The 18,789-nt window shown below is 42.5% G+C and overlaps 2 protein-coding genes across 3 annotated transcripts; one reads left to right on the top strand and one right to left on the bottom strand.

The window, feature by feature from the left end:
- The first annotated feature begins 3,321 nt into the window (after positions 1-3,321).
- phyhd1 (phytanoyl-CoA dioxygenase domain containing 1) lies at positions 3,322-10,557 on the top strand. Its single transcript, XM_066645795.1, has 11 exons — positions 3,322-3,749; positions 4,373-4,531; positions 6,952-7,027; positions 7,112-7,159; positions 7,335-7,390; positions 7,483-7,545; positions 7,653-7,674; positions 8,193-8,321; positions 8,418-8,534; positions 8,737-8,863; positions 9,733-10,557. Exons 1-11 carry the CDS (start codon positions 3,717-3,719, stop codon positions 9,776-9,778), a joined length of 876 nt encoding a protein of 291 aa, XP_066501892.1. The 5' UTR covers positions 3,322-3,716; the 3' UTR covers positions 9,779-10,557.
- On the bottom strand, positions 8,406-18,508 carry dolk (dolichol kinase). Of its 2 annotated transcripts, XR_010795492.1 has the most exons (3): positions 18,258-18,508; positions 9,002-9,105; positions 8,406-8,853 (listed from the first exon to the last, which is right to left on the bottom strand). XR_010795492.1 is itself a non-coding variant. In XM_066645794.1 (2 exons), exon 2 carries the CDS (start codon positions 16,076-16,078, stop codon positions 14,504-14,506), a length of 1,575 nt encoding a protein of 524 aa, XP_066501891.1. In that variant the 5' UTR covers positions 16,079-16,252; positions 18,258-18,508; the 3' UTR covers positions 10,876-14,503. The 2 variants fall into 2 exon arrangements, 1 of the variants encoding a protein (XP_066501891.1); XM_066645794.1 differs by lacking the exons at positions 8,406-8,853; positions 9,002-9,105 and adding an exon at positions 10,876-16,252.
- Positions 18,509-18,789: the final 281 nt, after the last annotated feature.

Here is an 18,789-nt window from a genome sequence, read left to right as displayed (position 1 = left end):
CAGGACATGATCTCAACTGTCTTGTGTTTATTTTATATCATTAAATGCCACAGGGAATTTAGTCTGTTACAGCAGCTTACACATAGATACCTTATATCTAAATTCATAGTCCAATCTATCAGCTCCACTGACCACACAGGAGCACTTTGTAGTTCTACACTTACAGACTGTAATCCACCTATTTCTTTGCATACCTTCTTATCCTGATATCCACACTCTGCTCTTTAATGGTCAGGACCACCACAGAGCAGGTATGATTCAGGTACTTCACTGACACTGATATGGTGGTAATGTGTTCATGTGTGTTGTGCTGATAAAAGTGGATCAGACACAGCAATGCTGCTTGAGCTCTTAAACACGGTGTCCTCTCAATTTCCACTATATCAGACACACCTACCATATTGGTCCATGTTGTAGATGAGAGCTCATCTGTTACTGCAGTTGTGCTGGTCATCCTCTAGTTCAGTGTGGAGTGAGCTTTTGACTGGAAATTTTTGGTTGGTGGACAATTCTCAGTCCAGAAGTGACACTTAAAGAAAGCTTTAAAAACCCAAGCAGGACTTGTACAGACTAAATTCTCAGTGGCATGTCATATCTTTACAGATTTATTTTCGGTAAATAAATACACAATACATTATTGAAAACAATGGACAATGAATGTAGATAAAAGGTGTCCGTAACCCAGTGAATATTAAGTGTAGAATGTAGTTGTTAGTTAACATGACTGCTTTAGCTAAGTTGAGGGGGACTCATCCCACCCACCCTGAGAGGGAGGCATTTATGTGCTTTCTTGGGGCTCTTGGTTACTGCTGGCTGTGGGATTCCTAGGCACTGAAGTCACAGTCTCTTGGGGTTAAATCTTAGAAAATTGTGTATATCTGAAGCCCCTGTGCATTGGGGTCTACGTCAAACACCATGTCAAAGAGTGTATTGTCAAGAAAAGTACCATACTAGCTTTAAAGGAAATATAAACATACACACACCCATCTATGCTGGAAATGTAGGCTTAACTAAGTAGGCTAATTCTGGAAACCACACACACACAAACAAAGTAGAAGGTAGTGTGTCCATTGAGAAAACCTAAGTGTGTGTGTGGATTCTAGGGGGCTGGTTACAATCTGTTTGATCTTTGTTACTGGTGTGCTGGAGTAAAAACTTTGTTATAGGCTTTCATTCATTAACTACCCACCTCCCCCTGTCTCTCTCTCTCTCTAAATACGGTCAGAGACAGAGCACAGTTTGTTCAGAGTGATTCAGAGACTCTCTTAAAACTCAGCCTTTAGGTGACTGCCCTTAGTGAGCAAGTAGGAATGAAATAAACACAGTCCTCAGTCCCCTTACAGCCCTTATTCATCTATGAATACAATTTAGCATTGTTTGCTACTATAACTGGAAATCTGGACTTCTAAACATTATTGTTTCCACCGAACAATCTTAGACTTCCTCCAACCTAATTTCTGAGGCTGTAAATATTTGCATTTTTTAGGAAGAGTAAACAAAGGCAAGAAATTAGTCATTCATTCATCCCCTGGATTCACCTAAACAGTCTCACGGTGTGTAAAGAGCCCATAGACCCTGGCACATTTGTTGTGGAAAATTAGCTTGTATGCTAACTGGCCCATAATTGTGGGTTAGTTTGAAATATTTCAGCTTAACTCTGTGTGGGGGAATCAGTACACATAATGTCACTGTTCAAAGTTAAAAACATGCCTCTCCATATTTTGTCGATTTTTTTGTTTACTGTATTTGAACACAACAGTGTGATAATTTCATGATGTATAGACAAACAGAAATGCTCCAACAGTTCCATCTACAGCAAAAATAAGTAAATATTAACCACCTATTGAGCAGGAATCTCAGTTCATTCTTTTCAAAATTTGGAGGGCTTTTTGTATTCTAAAAACTACCTAAATGTCCTGAAGATTAAATGAGGTGTATGAAAACAACACAGTTTAAAAATCTACAATTATAATAGAATAAGGTACAATCATGTTCCCCAACAGCAGCTACAGAAACGGCCCCTTGATAGTACCAACACAGTGACAGTTTTTCTGAGTGTACAGACACGGGGTTCGTGACCGGTTTTGAGCACGCAAACAGACTGGAAAGCAGCAAATGAGAAAATTACTAATATTTCTCTTTTTGAGATACATGTATTTCTTTGGTCAGCAACAATGTTAGTTATATTTGAATGGGAAATAATAAAGATACAGCATTGTTAGCGCAGCAGTATTATATGATTAATCTCTGCTTTCACTTCTCTATGACGTTTCTGGAGAGAAGGCTTGTGGGAAATGGGTGAAACTCTGAGAAACCTCTGTCCCAGAAACAGACTGACTTTATACATACTGACGAGGAAGGTGGCGAGTATTTGAAAACACACACGTGATCCTCGCAAAGCAGGCCTCTTTTTTTTTTTTACCTTCAACTGGGCCTGCTGTTATCTGCTGGTGTCTGTCTGCCCCCTGAAGGATAAATACGGGAACTGCATTTGACTGGCAAGTAGAGAAGGCTTTTTAGAAGGCTATTTACTTTAATTTTATAAATATTATCGCTCATTAATGTATTTAAAAACGACTCCTTTGAACATTTATATGTCTGTAGTAAGCAGTGTATGTACACCACAAAAATTCAGCAGAGTAAAATATGACGTGGCCCGAGGGAGGTCCATATGCTGCCCAGTTGGATACCGGCAAGATTTCATGTGTTAAATGTTGGCCTGACATATGGATGCCCTTGGTGATGTGACCAGGGTGGGTTAAACACAGGGCTAATATTACTCTAAACTAAGACGACCCACTCTAGATCCCATCTACAAGGTGTTACTGGGCTGCCTACATTTATCTCATTCCCAGACATTCTCATGTTCACCTAGCCCATGTTCAGTCCATGTGGGCCTCGCTGTGCTGGTTGGGGTAGGACAGGTCAGTTTGGACTTTAAAATGCCTGATATCTTGTCCTCTCCCGTCCCGCGCCCCTCGGTTCTCCAGTTCAGCAGGTTTACAGGCCACGTGGTCTGTGTCCAAAATCCAATTATTGCGTCACCAATCCTTCTGGACACGCTGCAGCCACGTGGGGTACATTCTTCACTATTTCCCACCTGTTTTCAGAAAAGGGCCCCACGTCCAGCGCAGGGATTGGCTAATAGATTATACCTCTTTACTGTGGTTGGCTGATGAGTGGTACACATGTTCGGTGATTGGCTGATAGTTTATTGTCCTGATCAGGTATTGGCTAGTAGTTTGTATTCTTGCTCAGTGATTGGCTGATAGTTAATACACCTTGACTGTACTCTTGCTCAGGGAGTGACTGGGATTGGCGGACAATTCGTACTCCTGCTCAGGGATTGTGTGATATGATTTGTACTTTTTCACTGTGATTGAATGAAACTGTAAACTCCTGCTCAAGGATTGGCTGATCGCTTTAACACCTTCACTGGGATTGGCTGAGTGTTTTTACTCATGTGTAAAAGGCGCTAGAGTGTAGATTTTTGTTGTAATAATGCAGCAGCTACGATCTACGATCTAATTTGCATAATCTAAGTTGGAACTGAGATCGCATCCGTGATTGGACAGTCGTTCGATCCTAGTGAAGGAGGTGGGTCACTACTATCAGCCAATCCCAGCGCTAGATGGGGCTCGTCTCAAAACGGGTGTGAGAAGACAAGGCACTTGTGTCTGACCTGTGCTGGAGACCCGAGCTAAGCTGGACGGAGAATGGACGCACTGACCGAGCTGGACGTTCAAAAGGTGAGTCCCACTTCCTCTTCTAACTGTCCCTAGTGAATTACTTAGTGCTAAGAGTTATTAATTTAGCATGCACTAGATTTAGACCCTAAGCAAGTGTCTCCGATTTGATTGGATTCTCCGAGCCCCACTGAGATGCTGACAGCTCATTGCATAACTCACAACCCCCTCCCCATCATTCCTCAGGTCTGCAGGAGTTTCCATTCTTCTTATTTTTTGCACTAAAAGAACTGTAAACCTTCCAGAGCATCTACAGTGTCCACATGTGCAAAAGTCTATTGACTCCCCCTTGAAATGAGTGAACGCAGCTTATTTAAGCTGCATCCACTGCTGACACAATTTAAATATGTTTTACTCACACAATGTGCATAATCTCTGTTCTGGAAAACAACTCTGGTTCAGCTGCAAGTCCTGCTGGAAGGGTATAAAGCTCCTCACTGTAATGTTCTCACTGGGATGTGTTGGACTGATGTTTGTGACCCAGAGCTAACCATGCTCTTACTAAAGCAAGTATACGCCAACAGGATTTTGATGAATTCTCATCGTCTGTGCTGCTTTTAGATTCTGGATGTTCTTAGATGTTCCATGGTGGCTCTATAAGTTGCTTCCTTGTGTTTCCTCATCAGTACCTGGAGGATGGCTACCTGGTTCTGGAGGGGGTCTTCAGCCCGGAGGAGTGTGATGAACTGAGGGAGAGGATGAGGGAGATTGTGGAGAGGATGGATGTTCCCTCACACTGCCGCATACAGTTCTCCACAGACCATGACGAGCAGCTCAAAGTTCAGGTAAATTAACTGTCGGCATTCAAGGTGCGTTCTGTCATATTTTTCCAGTGATTTTTCTTCATGTTATGACATTTAATACAGATTCCTAGTAGACAGAGTGCATCAGACATTCTGTTTTGAACACGTTTTAAACATGGCCACCCATGTGCAGGGGACCCACTCTATGAAGGTTTATATCAAGGACTACTAAACAGTTTGATTTATTCAGTTTTGTTGATTGGTTTCTTTAATCGTGGTGAGTGGATGAAATCAGGTGCTGTTTACTTGTACACTTTGAAAATGTGTTTTTTTTTTTTCTCTTCCTGGACAATGTCGAATGCTGTGCCTGGAAAGATGCAGGTAAGATTAAGAGAATCTGAAATCCCAGGAGTGGTCAGCTGTAGGAATTTCCCCCAAGGAATTTGAAGCAATGTAGTTGTGCAGTTCTATAGAACACAGCATGAATTAGTCACACTGCCTAGGTGTGTGTGTGTGTGTGTGTGTGTGTGTTTGTGTATGTGTTGTTTGTTCTGGCACAGTGTGGGTTTCTTTACACAGCAGGCTACTGAAGATGTTCGCAGAAAGACAGGTCTTATCTAATATCAGCTCCCCATTGGCCAGGCGGTGGGTTAGAAGACGTCCGAAACAACACTTGATTCATTTAAAGGCCGTTTTATTTGAAAAAAATATGTGCTAGAGACTATCTGTTAATGCACATTTTAGCAGCCTATTTCTCCCTGGAAAAGGACCCACACAGCTGCATTCTAGGTACAGATACTGCATTAACAAAGCTAGCCTTTGTCTTGCCCAGGTATTTTCAGCTGGTCGACCACTCTCAACCTAGCAGTGACAGTGACCAGTAGCCAAAATTTGCTATTGGGTGTGGTGTGTTTGGTGGCCATAGCACCTGAATATCACAGCAGGCAGATCCACTGGAGCTCAGCAAGTCAGGGCCAGTCCTGGGATGGGAGACTTTGCAATGTCTATGATTGTGGGGAACTGTTGTTCTCTGTTCTATTTACATTGAGAAGCTGCATGTCTTTTAAGCTTGAACGGAATGCTTCAGGAACAAGAGCAAAGAGAAAGTAGGCAAGCTTAGCTTTTTGCCGGACTTCCATTAGCCATATAGCCATTGTCACAGAGGATTGCATTTCTGGCATTTCAGAAACAGGAAATGCCCCAAAATACATAGCCTTGTCATTGGAAGGTCTGGAGAAGCTTTGGTGCTTCATATCAATGTCTTTGTTTACATGTGGTTTTTATTATGTGATTGTGTTGTACAGAAAATATGGAAGGCAGCATTTGAAGATTAAGGAGGCTGTGCACAGCTATATGGAGTTTTATAAACACACTAATGCCACAAAATGTCTCCCCACCACTTTTCAAAATTTCAGGCAAATACAGACTCTCAAGCAAAATAAGACAAGTTCAGCAGTCCACCTCTCTCTGTGAAATATAATACATGTGTAAATGTTGCCGTGTTTCGAGCCATCCTGCTGAGCTTGTGAACCAATGCCAAGCCGAGGCTCTGGCTAATGCACATGTTGTCGTGCCAAACACAGCCCAAGAAACCCACACAAACGGAGCGTGTTCCTATCTTATTTCTTCTTATTCAGCCAGGGTTTGTGCTGAATAACCTACTGTTCCTTGGTTCCAGGTAGGAACTAATTTTTCTGATTCATGAACCAGATTATGTTGGTGGAAATGTGCCTTTCCTCTGATGACATGAGTTCTAGTCCTAATCTACAACATCTGTATGGAGTAAACTCCCATACTGCCACTTACTGGCTGAGTCAAGGGTGTTGAATTGCAGCTGGATGGGCCTCCTTGGGTAGAATTAGTAAACCTATAGTTAAAAGGGACTTTCATTGATTTTTCAAAAAATTCTGGTGTTCGGAGGTTGATCGTGAATAGAACCATATGTCCATCTCTATGTCTACAACAAACATTCAGCATGTTATTCCCTTTCCACCTCCACCAGTGACATCAACCCATTTAAAGAGCTTTATATGATGATGAAATATCAAATATTCTCCATCATTATCAAGTCAGTAAAATATATTTTGCCCAACAACCTTTTTTAAAGGGTTTAAAACTTGCATTCCAGGCCTAAATATAGTCTCAAAACAATTGTAAAAAGTTCCTTAGATGTCACACAGCATCCTCTGTAAAATACCGTAAACTCTGTATGTGATGTAGATTTTTAGAGGCATTACACCCCCCAGATGTCTGGTTCCATTCACCGCCACTGTGACCAATTCGGACTCTAAGATTCTCTGCAGGGTTAACCCACTCTGGGTGACCTTGTGACCTTGTTTACACCTTGACTGTTAAGTTATAGAAACCTATAGAATGACCCCCATTTACTCAACTTTATCACAGGTCTCGTGTGTGTTAAGATCCTCAGCTCAGGGTCACATGTCCTGTGTGTCTCTCTGCAGGGAAATGCAGACTACTTCATCACGAGTGGGGATAAGATCCGCTTCTTCTTTGAGAAAGGAGTCTTCAACGACAAGGGTTTGTGTCCTTTGTTTTTACATTAAAAAAAACCCATAATGCTTAGAGTCTCTGCCTTGACCCTGAGCTTTTGTCCGTCCTCAGGGGAGTTCATCGTCCCTCAAGAACGCTCGCTCAACAAAGTGGGACACGGTGGGTTTTTTCCACAGAAGTTAATCTGTAAATATGTGCAGTTCCACACTTTAACAGTATCATCTTCCCAGCACAATATATGCAACTGCAAATGTCTTTAATTTTATGAGTAGGTGCATGTAAGTTAGCCTACCTTTGTCCATTTCCTTCCATTTGCTTGTCCATCTCTATGCAGCTCTCCATGCCTATGAGCCTCAGTTTAAATCCATCACTTACTCTCCAAAAATCCAGGTATAACACACTGACCCCACAGTTTTTTATTGTCTACAATTTCTTGTACCATCTTACAATGAGAGTTTAACATACTCACGCTCTCTCTCTAGACTCTGGCTAGGAAGCTGGATCTGAGGAGTCCTGTTATTTTGCAGAGCATGTACATTTTTAAGGTGCAGCAACCTTGTCATTCATCATTTACCATTAATGCTTTCATCTTAAAATCTTAAGCTTAAAATCTTAAAAGCTCAAATTTGTGTTTGTCTTTAATTTATTTTAGCAACCAGGCATCGGTGGAGAAGGTAAGCGAGCAAATAGGGACGTTTGACATTAGATAAAGACACTGCATGTGTTTTTGTTGCAGCTTGTAGCAGACAATATCACTTTTACTGTATCAGAGCTGCGCTCATTTTCAGGTTCTAAAAATGACTGAAACCTGTTTCTAAAACTTTCCAAAAAGATTAGATTTCTTACAAAATTGGTTGCACATGTAATTACACAAAATGTAATTGCTTTAGTTATTTTTAATGCCTTCTGTTCAGCCCCTGAAGTCCTAAGAGCGCTGCAGTGGCTGTATCTTCATTAGGTTTATTAATAAATAAACATAATTTCACAAGTTTAAATTCATGACTTCTCAAGGTCAGTGTTGCAAGACAAAAGATGCCAAGCTTATGAGGAATATATTACATGAAATCACAGCACAGTGGCAGGTAGTGTCCCAGTCACACTAATTGAGTTTTCCACTAATTCACAACTTGTTTTTATTAATCCGTACATATATATATACACACCATTAATACATTTTGTAACATTTTGGTAGTGACCCCTCATCAGGACGCCACCTTTCTGTACACCGAGCCTTTGGGTCGAGTGATGGGTGTATGGATTGCTTTGGAGGATGCCACTCTAGAGAATGGCTGCCTGTGGTTCATACCAGGCTCAAACAAGAGTGAGCACACACACACACACAGGCTCTTGAGTTTGAACATTTACATTTGTCATTTTTAATGACAAAGTGTGATATTGTGTGTTTTCTCTCTGTAAGATGGAATCACTAGGCGCATGGTGCGGACCCCCAAAGGCTCCTTCCCTTTGACTGATTTCATTGGCCGAGAGAAGGACTATGATGATGCCCTCTTCATACCAGCTCCAGTAAAGAAAGGTCAGAGTCACACAAGTAAAAAAAAATCAGTGCACCCCACACCTACATGTCTACATGTTCGATGCCACGTGTCAGATAGTGGGATATAAAGTCCCCAGTATTAGTCAGTGGAACAGTATGCTCAAGAGTTCAGTGTCCTTATGTTTTAAATGCAGTGCTATGTTTTTTGTTTGTTTTTTTGTTTGTTTTTTTAATCATGCAGGTGGGCTAGTTCTGATCCACGGCGAGGTGGTCCACCGCAGTGCTGAGAACACGTCAGATGCATCACGCCACGTGTACGCATTCCACATCATGGAATCGGAGAACACCCTCTGGAGCCCTGAGAATTGGTAAGAGATCACAGCATGCTGGGTAACGTAGGCTGTTGGTGTGCGCTTGAGATTTTAAAGTAAATTCAATTGATATTTTATTTTTCTGTATAATAAAATGAAATTACAGCTTGAAAAACATTGCAAAGCTTCACTGACCTGTAAGAGCCTCTGTTGTTGCTACTCCAGGCTCAGCAGTGCAGAAAGTTCACCCCCCGCCTTGATTTCAGGACAGTACTCTAAAAGTGAATTACTCTTCACCTCTAGGGGGAGCCCAGGAGCAAAATATCAAAAATTACCTAGTGTTGCTTTAAATGATAACTGTAGACAATGTGATGGAAAGAGATTTTGTTCGGTGGGAGATGTTTTGTTCTAGTCTGAATTTTACACAGTGGCTGAATGGAACCTGGTGTTCAGTTCAGTGCCACTAAAAGCTATTCATAAGAAGTTATTACATAGATTGGGGATTTCAGACCATTTTTGATATCTTTGATGGAGGATTTTGGCCTAACATATCTTTTCTTAAATACATTTCACAGTAGAGGAATACACACAGTGTATCGTAAGGCAAAATAGTCCCCGAAGAAATATTAAACATTTAATAATTGAAAAAACAATATTTTCTCATCAACATTTCCTACTCCATGCAGTGTCTTGGTGCCCTCTCCCAGACTGTTTGAACATTTACAAACGACACTTTATCAACGTGGTGTAGACACTGTCAGCCATTTCAGAGAGTTGTGATGTCCACAGCGTCCCCAACATCTGTTACACCTATGTTCCTCAACAGTTTGTACTTTTGGAGATAACAACGTGCTTTAGTTTCTGACAGTGCATCTCTCCCTGTTTCTTTTTCCCTCTCTCTCTCTCGCTCTATCTTGCTCTCACAGGCTACAGCCCACAGAGGAACTTCCCTTCCCTTCACTCTACACGTAACACCAGTAGCATGGTTAAAATCAGTGACACAGACCTGCATTACACATTATACATTTCCTGATCTGATAGCTGTATAAAGATTTTAACCGGAACAGCATATGGGCAAAGAACCTGTATTATAAATGTTTCAACCAAAACATTCAGACCACTGATGACGGGAATAAAGCTGATAAATTAAGTCCCCCTGCAGTCTTGGATTAACCCCTAAACACTCCTATTTGTTCAGAGTTACAGATGTAGAAATCAAATAATTTCCAAATATAAAGTCCCCTAATGCCTTAAAAGTGGCTTAGCTGTAACTCTACACCTTCACTTTCATTGAGTGAGTGCCAGTTTGGGTTCTGGGTGATCCAATCACAAGTGGCCAGCGGAAAGTACAGATGTGAACAGAATACAGTGCATCTTGAGGACTCATCATAATCCATTCACATGAATGCAGATTCAACCTTGCCCCTCCTCCAGTGGAAATAATGTGAGAAATCCATTAACAGATCACAAAAGGTCACAGAAATGCATTTTAAATAATGTCTGCGTGTTTTGGCAGTCAACTGCAATCGTATAACCCGAGACAGGTGTGAATGGGTTCTATGAATCTGCAGTCAGTCTCTGTAATTCACTCATTCCTCCACCACAGACATGTGCTGTTGCTTGTATGTTTGGTTTTGCAATAGGTAACTAACTCATAATACCAATATCATCACCACAATCCTCTAGCTGCCCCACAGCCCAACACTGGAGAGACCTATGTATTGCTGCTCCATAGTGTTGATTCTTTAACCAATGTGTTTATTTAAAGATCGTACACACTGTTTCCACAATGGCAGAAAACATATGTAGCGTGCATGGTGTCACTTATGTTTTATACAGTTGTACAATGCACATTATCACAACATACTGAAACAGAGCCACTGTTTATTGGAGAATGTTAATTCGTCAGTAACCGAGGACACTATTGAAGTTTCAGTATGTGTTGCTCAGGTTACAGTCTTGAAATGCATTAAAAATACATATATTAAATCAAAAAAAGACATTCAGAAGAATTCTGGAAACAGCTGTTCTCACACCATCTACCACCATTTCCCAATACAAATTACAAAGAAAAAGGAAATGGTCCAGCTTCAGTCTTGAGTTCTTCATTACAGATGCATCTTACAGCATTAGTGCACACAATGATACAAATTACAACATCCAGAATATAAAAAAATGTCATGTTCTTCAAAGGCAACCTCTGCTCTAGACCACTCAAACACCAAGAGTTATAGCAACAGGTGTGTGCCAAAGTTTTGGCACCCCCTGGTTTTGTTTATTTGAACATTTTAGAAAGACAAACCAATGTGGCCTGTGCAAATGTGTGCATTCAAATTCGTGGTGCATCGACACCAAATGCAGCCGGACCAGGGGTGCAAAACGTTTTCACATGACCATATAGCTGTGTTGGACAATACAAAATATGTGTTTTGCATGCAAGCTTGGGAGGATGGGTTTGTGCCACTATATCTATGTAGTGATTCTTAAAGGGATTGTTATTCAAATGTTCAAATGCTTTTGGACCAAAAACATCCTGTAAAATCCTGTAAAAGGAAAGCTTAAAAAAATATTCTCCGTTTAGACAGAAAACTTAAGCCAAAAGCCAAGCCTGTCCAATAAGACAAAGATCTGAAGGTCTTTCCTACTGAACAATCCTCTACTTTGAGGATGTCGTTATGTGGCTATCTAAGATGGATATAAGAGTTAGTTAGATGACTTTAGCCTAGATTTTAGAAAAGTCTAATATTATATGCCCTTCAGCTCTTCTCCTATGAGACACATTTGGCTTGAGGCTTAAAGTAACACTAGGTAGTATTTATTTTTTAACATTTTGTGATGGAAAGAGAGCTGGTCCCTTCTGTATTGGAGAGACCAGTTAAAAGTTTAGGTTGATGGTACAGTTGTGGGCATATAGGCCGATCTGGTGAGGGCTATTAATTGCATTGACAGAAATTGTGGTGTCTGAGGTTTAGCTTACTGCCTCACATTAGATGAGTTAATGATTTCCCAATCACAGAAGAAGAGAGGATGGAAATAGTCGTGAACAAGGCTATAAGAAGGTGGCTAGGGGGTACCGCTGTGTTTAATTAGGGTATCATGGCATGGGAAAGGGTTGCTGGAGCTGCCACTCAATATTTTTAGGAATTTAAATGTGCAAAGGCAATGATTCTATTGGGATCTAAGGATGCAGTGGTATAAGCAGCAGTGCCAAAAGCAAGGAAGAAGTGGAACCCTTGAGTGGCAGTGCAGTTAGCTTATTAGTGCTAAGGGATGTGAGTGATCAAGTGCAATGAGTAAAAGCAGGCCTTGGGTCAGGTGATTTGTGGAAAACTTAAGGCCACAAAGACAGAAAGAAAGCGAATGATGACTAATTTTATTCAGAAGCAGGAGGCACAGTGCGCAACAGCAGCGTCACAGGCAAAACAAGGCCAGTGGCTTCGCTGGGAGAAGTGAAGATCACTTAGCAAGAGTTGTTGGCAATAGAGTTGAGTCATTCGTTTCTGTTGGGAGCAACTTACAACGTCTTTAAAACATAATAAAATCTTGGACAGTTGGTAGGTGAGGAATAGCTATTGATTATGAGCAGGGGTTTGCACACTGAGGCATTTGGAGACATAATCAGGTGCTTTTTATCATGCTTGTTGAACAGTTGTAGGGGAAAACTACAGGTCCCAGAGTGCATTGCGTTAACATAGTGCATAGAGTTAACAGTTCTATTTAAGGATGCAGTACATGAAGTGTTCAAAAGAAAGAAACTGAAGTATACAGACTTGGCAGCTGAGATGAGGGAACGTGGGTGGTAGGCACATGTATGCCTGATGGAGATAGATGTTACAGGATTTTTAGCCTCGTCTGCCACATCCCTGCTTGATCAGTTTGGCAACAGATTCCGGAAACTAAGGCCAGCTGTGAAGGAGTTATCAGAATTAGCTGAAAGTTCTAGTTGGGGAAATATACTCAATGTATTATAGGACAGGTGAGTGGCATACTGTGTTGGCTTATTGCAGCTGTTGGTGATGCATTACTTAAAGTTCACTTTGCACTGTAGGCACTGACCATGCATTAAGGGTGCCAGTGGGGCTTGGTACAGCCTTAGTCACCCCAGAGGCCAGAGTGGTTTTATGGTTGTTGATGGTTAAGGGGATGGTAGGGCTGTAATGCCCACAAACAGCCACAGCAACCCTATTGGTTTGCGCTAGGAGTTAAATGGTCCAACTTAGATTTTTACAGGAATGTTGTTGTTGTTGCAGGTAGGAAGAGGTTGGGGTATTGGGTGGGTAGGGTTGGCATAGATTTTTTTTTTTTTTTGCATTTTATAATTGCAATTGAAAAAAGTCATTGTGATGCTACACTGACCTGTAATAGGAAGACTAGAGCTTCTGTCATTGCTACTCCAGGACTGCAGCACTGATCTATGTAAATATGGAGCAAGGTGGGAAACCACATCCCCACTCTGCAACAGTAGGGGAAGCCAATGGAAAAAATATCAAATCATACCTAGTGTTCCTTTATGTTATCTGGCTAAACAGAAAAGCATTGCTATGTGGAACAGTCCCCAGATGCCTGGGACAACAACAACAAAAACAATAATAATAATAATAAAAACAAGCGATGGAATGGAGATAATTTGAGGCAAGTCTGAATTAGCCTCCTCATGTTCTTGATGTTCTGATTACAACTCTCCAAATTGACCACGAAGACAGATTAAAACGATAAAATACCAAAAATAAATAAATTGTGACCCTCATCTCATCTATTCATATCTGAAGTGTTTCCAATTAAATTCACGAATATCCCAAAGATGTCCGTCAACACAAGCTCCACTGAACCTCTGACAATGTTTGATACTTATTGCATGCTCGAAAGCTACAGAGGAGCCCAAAAACTTCACACCAGAGCTAGCGGCCATTTTACTAAAACTTAGTGGCCAGCAGCTGTGGTGGAGTGGACTAAACTAATGAGGTGTACACAGTTCAGCCTCATTATAAATAAACAAACTTATCTAGAATCTACAGCTGCTCAAGATTTCCAGGAATATTTCACATACCAAGCCGAGTGGAAATGGAGCACAATGTGTGTGTCTCTTTCTCTCTGTCTGTAAGAATATGTACAAATGTTTCTCAGTCTATCTATGTGCTGTCTTTGTATAGTGTTGTGTACAGCTGGGTGCAAAATTTATGGTCCCCTGGTCAAATGACATATTTTGCTGAGTTCCTACACAAAGAGTTACACGCCCTCTACAGGGGACAAACATAATTACACATTTTTTCAGGCCCTCTTTCAGCTTCTGATTTACTTTTCTGTTGTCAAATCTGAAAGTGGATGAAGTGTCAGCTGGTAAATGACCCTGTCAACCTCCGCTGCTCCGTATCTCTCTGGAGCTTCTTTGGCTTGACAAGACCACGTACGTCATCATGGTTCATACTGAAGAACCTAAAACCTTTCTGGTTCCAGAACATGTTTACATTGGTGGAAAAGTACAGAAACTTTCAAGTGGATGTGCAAACAGAAAAGTAGCTAGTTTCATGTTGGTCAAAAAAGGGCTTACAGACATTAAATAATATAAAACGGGCCCTGTGTGTTAAAATGTGCAAAAGTGTCTTTTCTGCAGAGGACAAAATGTGTCAATTGACCAGAAGTGCTAGATTTTTGCACACAATGATTATATTTTGTGTGTGTGTGTGTGTGTGTGTGCGCTCATAACAGCAGCAGTATGTAGAGATACAGAGGCAGCAGTAGGTTGTCGATCTGCGAGGTATAGGCCTCCAACATGGCTACCATGGCGATAGAACCAACAACCCACGAGTAGCTGGCATTCAGGTTAATGCTGCCATCAGCAATGAGAAAAATGGCCACAGCGATGACCTGCGCAAAAACTGAGGTGGCCGTGCCCTCAAAGGTTTTCCTGGTACCGGGCCAGCGGATCTCTCCGACCGAGCTCCCGAACACGGACGCCACAGTGTCCCCAATACCCACAGCCAGCACACCCGCGTATACAACCAGCCCTCCGGCGCCTCCTAACCCAGCTCTAGGGGTGCAGGGGCCAGGGGCCAGCCACACTGGCAGGGACATACCCAGGAGCAAGTAGATGTGGGTGAGGATCAAAGGTCCAGAGTCCCTCTCGTCCAGAAACAGTGTAAGTAATCGACGCAGTGGTGCCCCTAGTGGCCGTATACGGAAGAACCGCACCAGCTCTAGGAAAAGAAACGCGGCGAGGCAGACCACGGCAGCCAGATGCAGGAGGGGGCGGTCCAAGGCCAGCCCTGGGGCGAAGGTCAACACCACCAGCAGGTGGAAGTATTTCCTCACAGAGGTGGAAGCCTGCTGCTTCTTGCTGCTTCCAGATCTTTTGCAGTTCTGCCGCAGGACCACGGCCACGGCCCCCAATGCCAGCATGCTCCAGTATGCCAGCAGCCACAACCGCGTTCTGCTGCTGGAGATAAACTGCAGCATCCAGGCCACTGGGTGGTGCTGCGTCAGGAGAGAGAGCCACGGCACCAGTAGACCAAGGCCCAGGACAGCCGTCATCACGTGGAAGAAGACAGACGCCGCCCAGGTCTCAGACTCCATGAAGAGGAAGAGGATGGCAAAGAAGACCCCCAGCAGCACGCAGCCGACCACAGCCACAGGCAGGAAGAAGTGCAGGGGCTCTGTGTTAGCGTTAGCCCCACTGGCCAGAGAACGCTTAATCAGCTGGTTGATTACAAAGCTGATACCTCCGAGAATGAGCAGGGCCTCACCTGGGGTGAAGCAGCGAGGCATGAGGTAAAGGAGAATGAGGCTGAGGTAGACGAAGATCAGCAGTACCTCCAGCACCTCGATGACCTCAGACACGGTGAGCGTCTGCTTGACTGCATACAGGATGGCACTTCCAGCGATGCCCGCAATCACGCAGGTGTTGGTAGGCACAGGTCTCGTGATGCCCAGAGCGATTAGAGACAGGAAGAGAGCCAGCATCATCCCCGTGACAGTGATCACCATCGCAAAGCGCTCAAAGTAGACATTTCCGACAGCGACACAGCGCCCTCTCAAGGCCAAGCCCAGTAAAGGCAGGACCATGCTTGCTGGCAGCACGCCGCTGTTGGCTGACGGACGGAAATGAAACACAGCGGCTCCAGTCCGCAGGAGTCTGTCCCATTTGTGCTGAACGTAGAAAGCCTGGACAGCCAGCGCGATGCAACACCAAGAGAGCTGGCTCCACACTGCCATGTGCACACATAGCACGATGGAGAAGACCACAAGTGACTCCACCAACACCGGGTCTGTCTGCATGACTGCTGGAAGGGGGGTGAATATGCGGGTTACGGAGCTACAGAGGCCTGAAAAAAATGTTTCCGTTTCCCAGAAACAGGACTTTACTGAAAACCTAGATCTATCAAAGTCAAGCTCGTCTACAGCTCAGCATCACTGACACGTCCCTTTCCACCTTCTGTGAGTGTGCAGCACCTGAAAGATTTAGAGCACATAAAAACATCTGGTTAGAACCACTTCCTAGCAGCTAGTCTTAGCTTTAGCAACTATTGTAAAAGTATCGTGAAGACCAGTGTGGAAATCCCAGGGGGATGGGACATTTTGAAAGATTACATCCCCCCTTTACATTCCTCACAGTGTTTTACTCCACTACCACATGACATCATGACAGTTGCCAAGTATTTTAGTGATATAGGGATTTAGGGCTTTTTCTATGAAGCTGCTCTGATATGTTTTTTGGGTTGCTTCTTTCTAATGTCTCTCAGGCTGGCTCACTCATCTTGTCTCTCTCTAGTAGAGTATACCTGTCTAATAAAGAGAAAATGCCCGTTTGTCATGTTAAAAGTGGTTTGTCAGCCAGCCATGATAGTTTTTCATTAAGAATCTGTTAGATGAGATCACGCCACTATGCCGAATGTGTAGTGCCATCTACAGGAGCTTCTTGAAATTAATGAATCCTACATGTAGCCTTGAAACAACAGTACTTTTTGTTCATTAGAAATTTTACTGTCTATTACCCCTGTGAAATGTACATGCCTGAGAGACCATGACCCAAAGACATTCAGTGAGGCCTGGACTCACTGACCACTGGGATGGTCAGTCTCTTGTTGAGCATATTCTCTCAGTTGAAACATAAAACTTTCCTACAACTGATTTAACAAGTATAGTAACTTAGCCAAGGACTAGACTTAATCTGTATCTGGAAACTGGGTCCTCTGAGAGCTCAGTTAAATACATGAAGGGAAATCAGCAGGAAGGTGCTGTAATAATCAGCCGGTTGCTAAACTCAAATGACTCAACTCCGAACCATACCACCCTGAACTTTGGCTCTGTGAACTATTGCACGCATAATACATTAATCAAATAATGTTAGAGAGCTTGGAACAGAGCAAGAAAGAGGTACAGACATGAAGGTCAAGCCCTGGAGGGACACAAAACCCTGTGTTCAAGCATTTATCTGCTCTGGTACACGTTATTTTAATCAGAAAAGCTTTGCTGTGCGCTAAAGTGAATGGAAAACACTGCCAGGTACAGTAGTGGAGGAATAGAGTGCTATTGCATTACACTGTAATTCATAATACATTGGTACAGGACACACAGTCAACAACCGTCTAGGGATGTTAGAAGGAAATCCCACCAAATATTTTAAAAAATTCCCCATAAATCATTTTTTGAGTTTTGAGATTGAGAGGGTTAGGTTCAGCTTTCTTTCTAGTGCTAGTGAATAGAACCAGAGGTCTCCATGTCCACAGCACAAATCCAGAATATGTTTTACACCCTCTTCACCACCAGTGACCTCTGTGTTTTCTGAGTGAAATATGGAAGGCTAACAACAAAAACAAAAAAGCTAAATCAACAGTAATCCCAAAAATATACATTTTCTCTGAGAACTATTTTGCCATAGAACACAATGCATGTATTTTTCTGCCTTAAAGTGTTGACCCACAGCATATTTGGAAGGCACAATAACGCAAAATATTCCACAGAGGACATTGATTTTTTGGTTTTCAGCAATTGTGTCAATGTAAGGTTCACTGGTTGGTGAGGATACATTTGCACTGACTAAACACTGTGACCCCTGGTTACCATCCCCATCATTGTAAAGAAATGTAGAGCCTGTAACTTTCTACAAAATAAAACATTTCACAATAAAACCCCACGTATAGTGTTTACAACAGTATGATGAAATTGTACAGGCATTTTGAAAAGCTGATGGAATGTCTCTTTAAATTATTCATTTCCCACATCCTCGCATATTTAACCCACGTTCATTAAGTTCCAGCCTCCCGGTTTGTGGTTTGCTCGTTTTGTTAAGATATAACGGCCTAATCGATAAGTGTGATCAGTGATCGGTGTTGATCAGCCTTTGTTAGAGCCCCTTTGAGCAGATTCCTACCTACACCAACTTTAATAGAGGCTGTAGCTACTGATAATAACCAACGAATCAGGCACAGATCAGATGAGACATGACTCGTCTTACCTGACGCTCGTGATATGGGTATTCTTCTCTTCCTGAACCCTGACGGAGATATTTTGCGTTATTTGATCGTGTTTCATACACGGGTGGGGGGCGGCCATATTTGACAGCTGGGAACCGTGTAGACCTGCGAGTCGATTAAAAAAAGTGTCGGTTCACCTACATCAAGCAGAGTCGGATCTAAAGCTTTGGACAGGATTCTTTCACGTGGGGTTGTGGGCCATCAGAGCTTCCCCTTTTCTTGCCTTACACCTTTAGACCCTCTTAAAAGTACACACTTTGATACAGTATGCACAGATCTATACAGTTATTCTCAACCTCTTAACCCACCCCTCCGCTGTTCAGTTTCAACTGGTAAGCCCCTCCCTTAGTTGACACGATTGGTTCTTCAGGTGTGTGACATATAAATCCATGGTAATCTAAATCAGTGATTTTGTTTTCAAAGCGGAAAACAAAGTTAGCCCCATGCTCTGAAACCATAGAGCTTTGTGTGGAAATGAGTCGACGAATCGACTCACTTCTTTTGGAGTCAGAT

This window comes from Hoplias malabaricus, chromosome 15 (genome assembly GCF_029633855.1).
Source record: "Hoplias malabaricus isolate fHopMal1 chromosome 15, fHopMal1.hap1, whole genome shotgun sequence".
Lineage (NCBI taxonomy): Eukaryota > Metazoa > Chordata > Actinopteri > Characiformes > Erythrinidae > Hoplias > Hoplias malabaricus.
The sequence above is the reverse complement of the archived record's forward strand: the minus strand, read 5'-3'. Positions and strand labels throughout refer to the sequence as shown.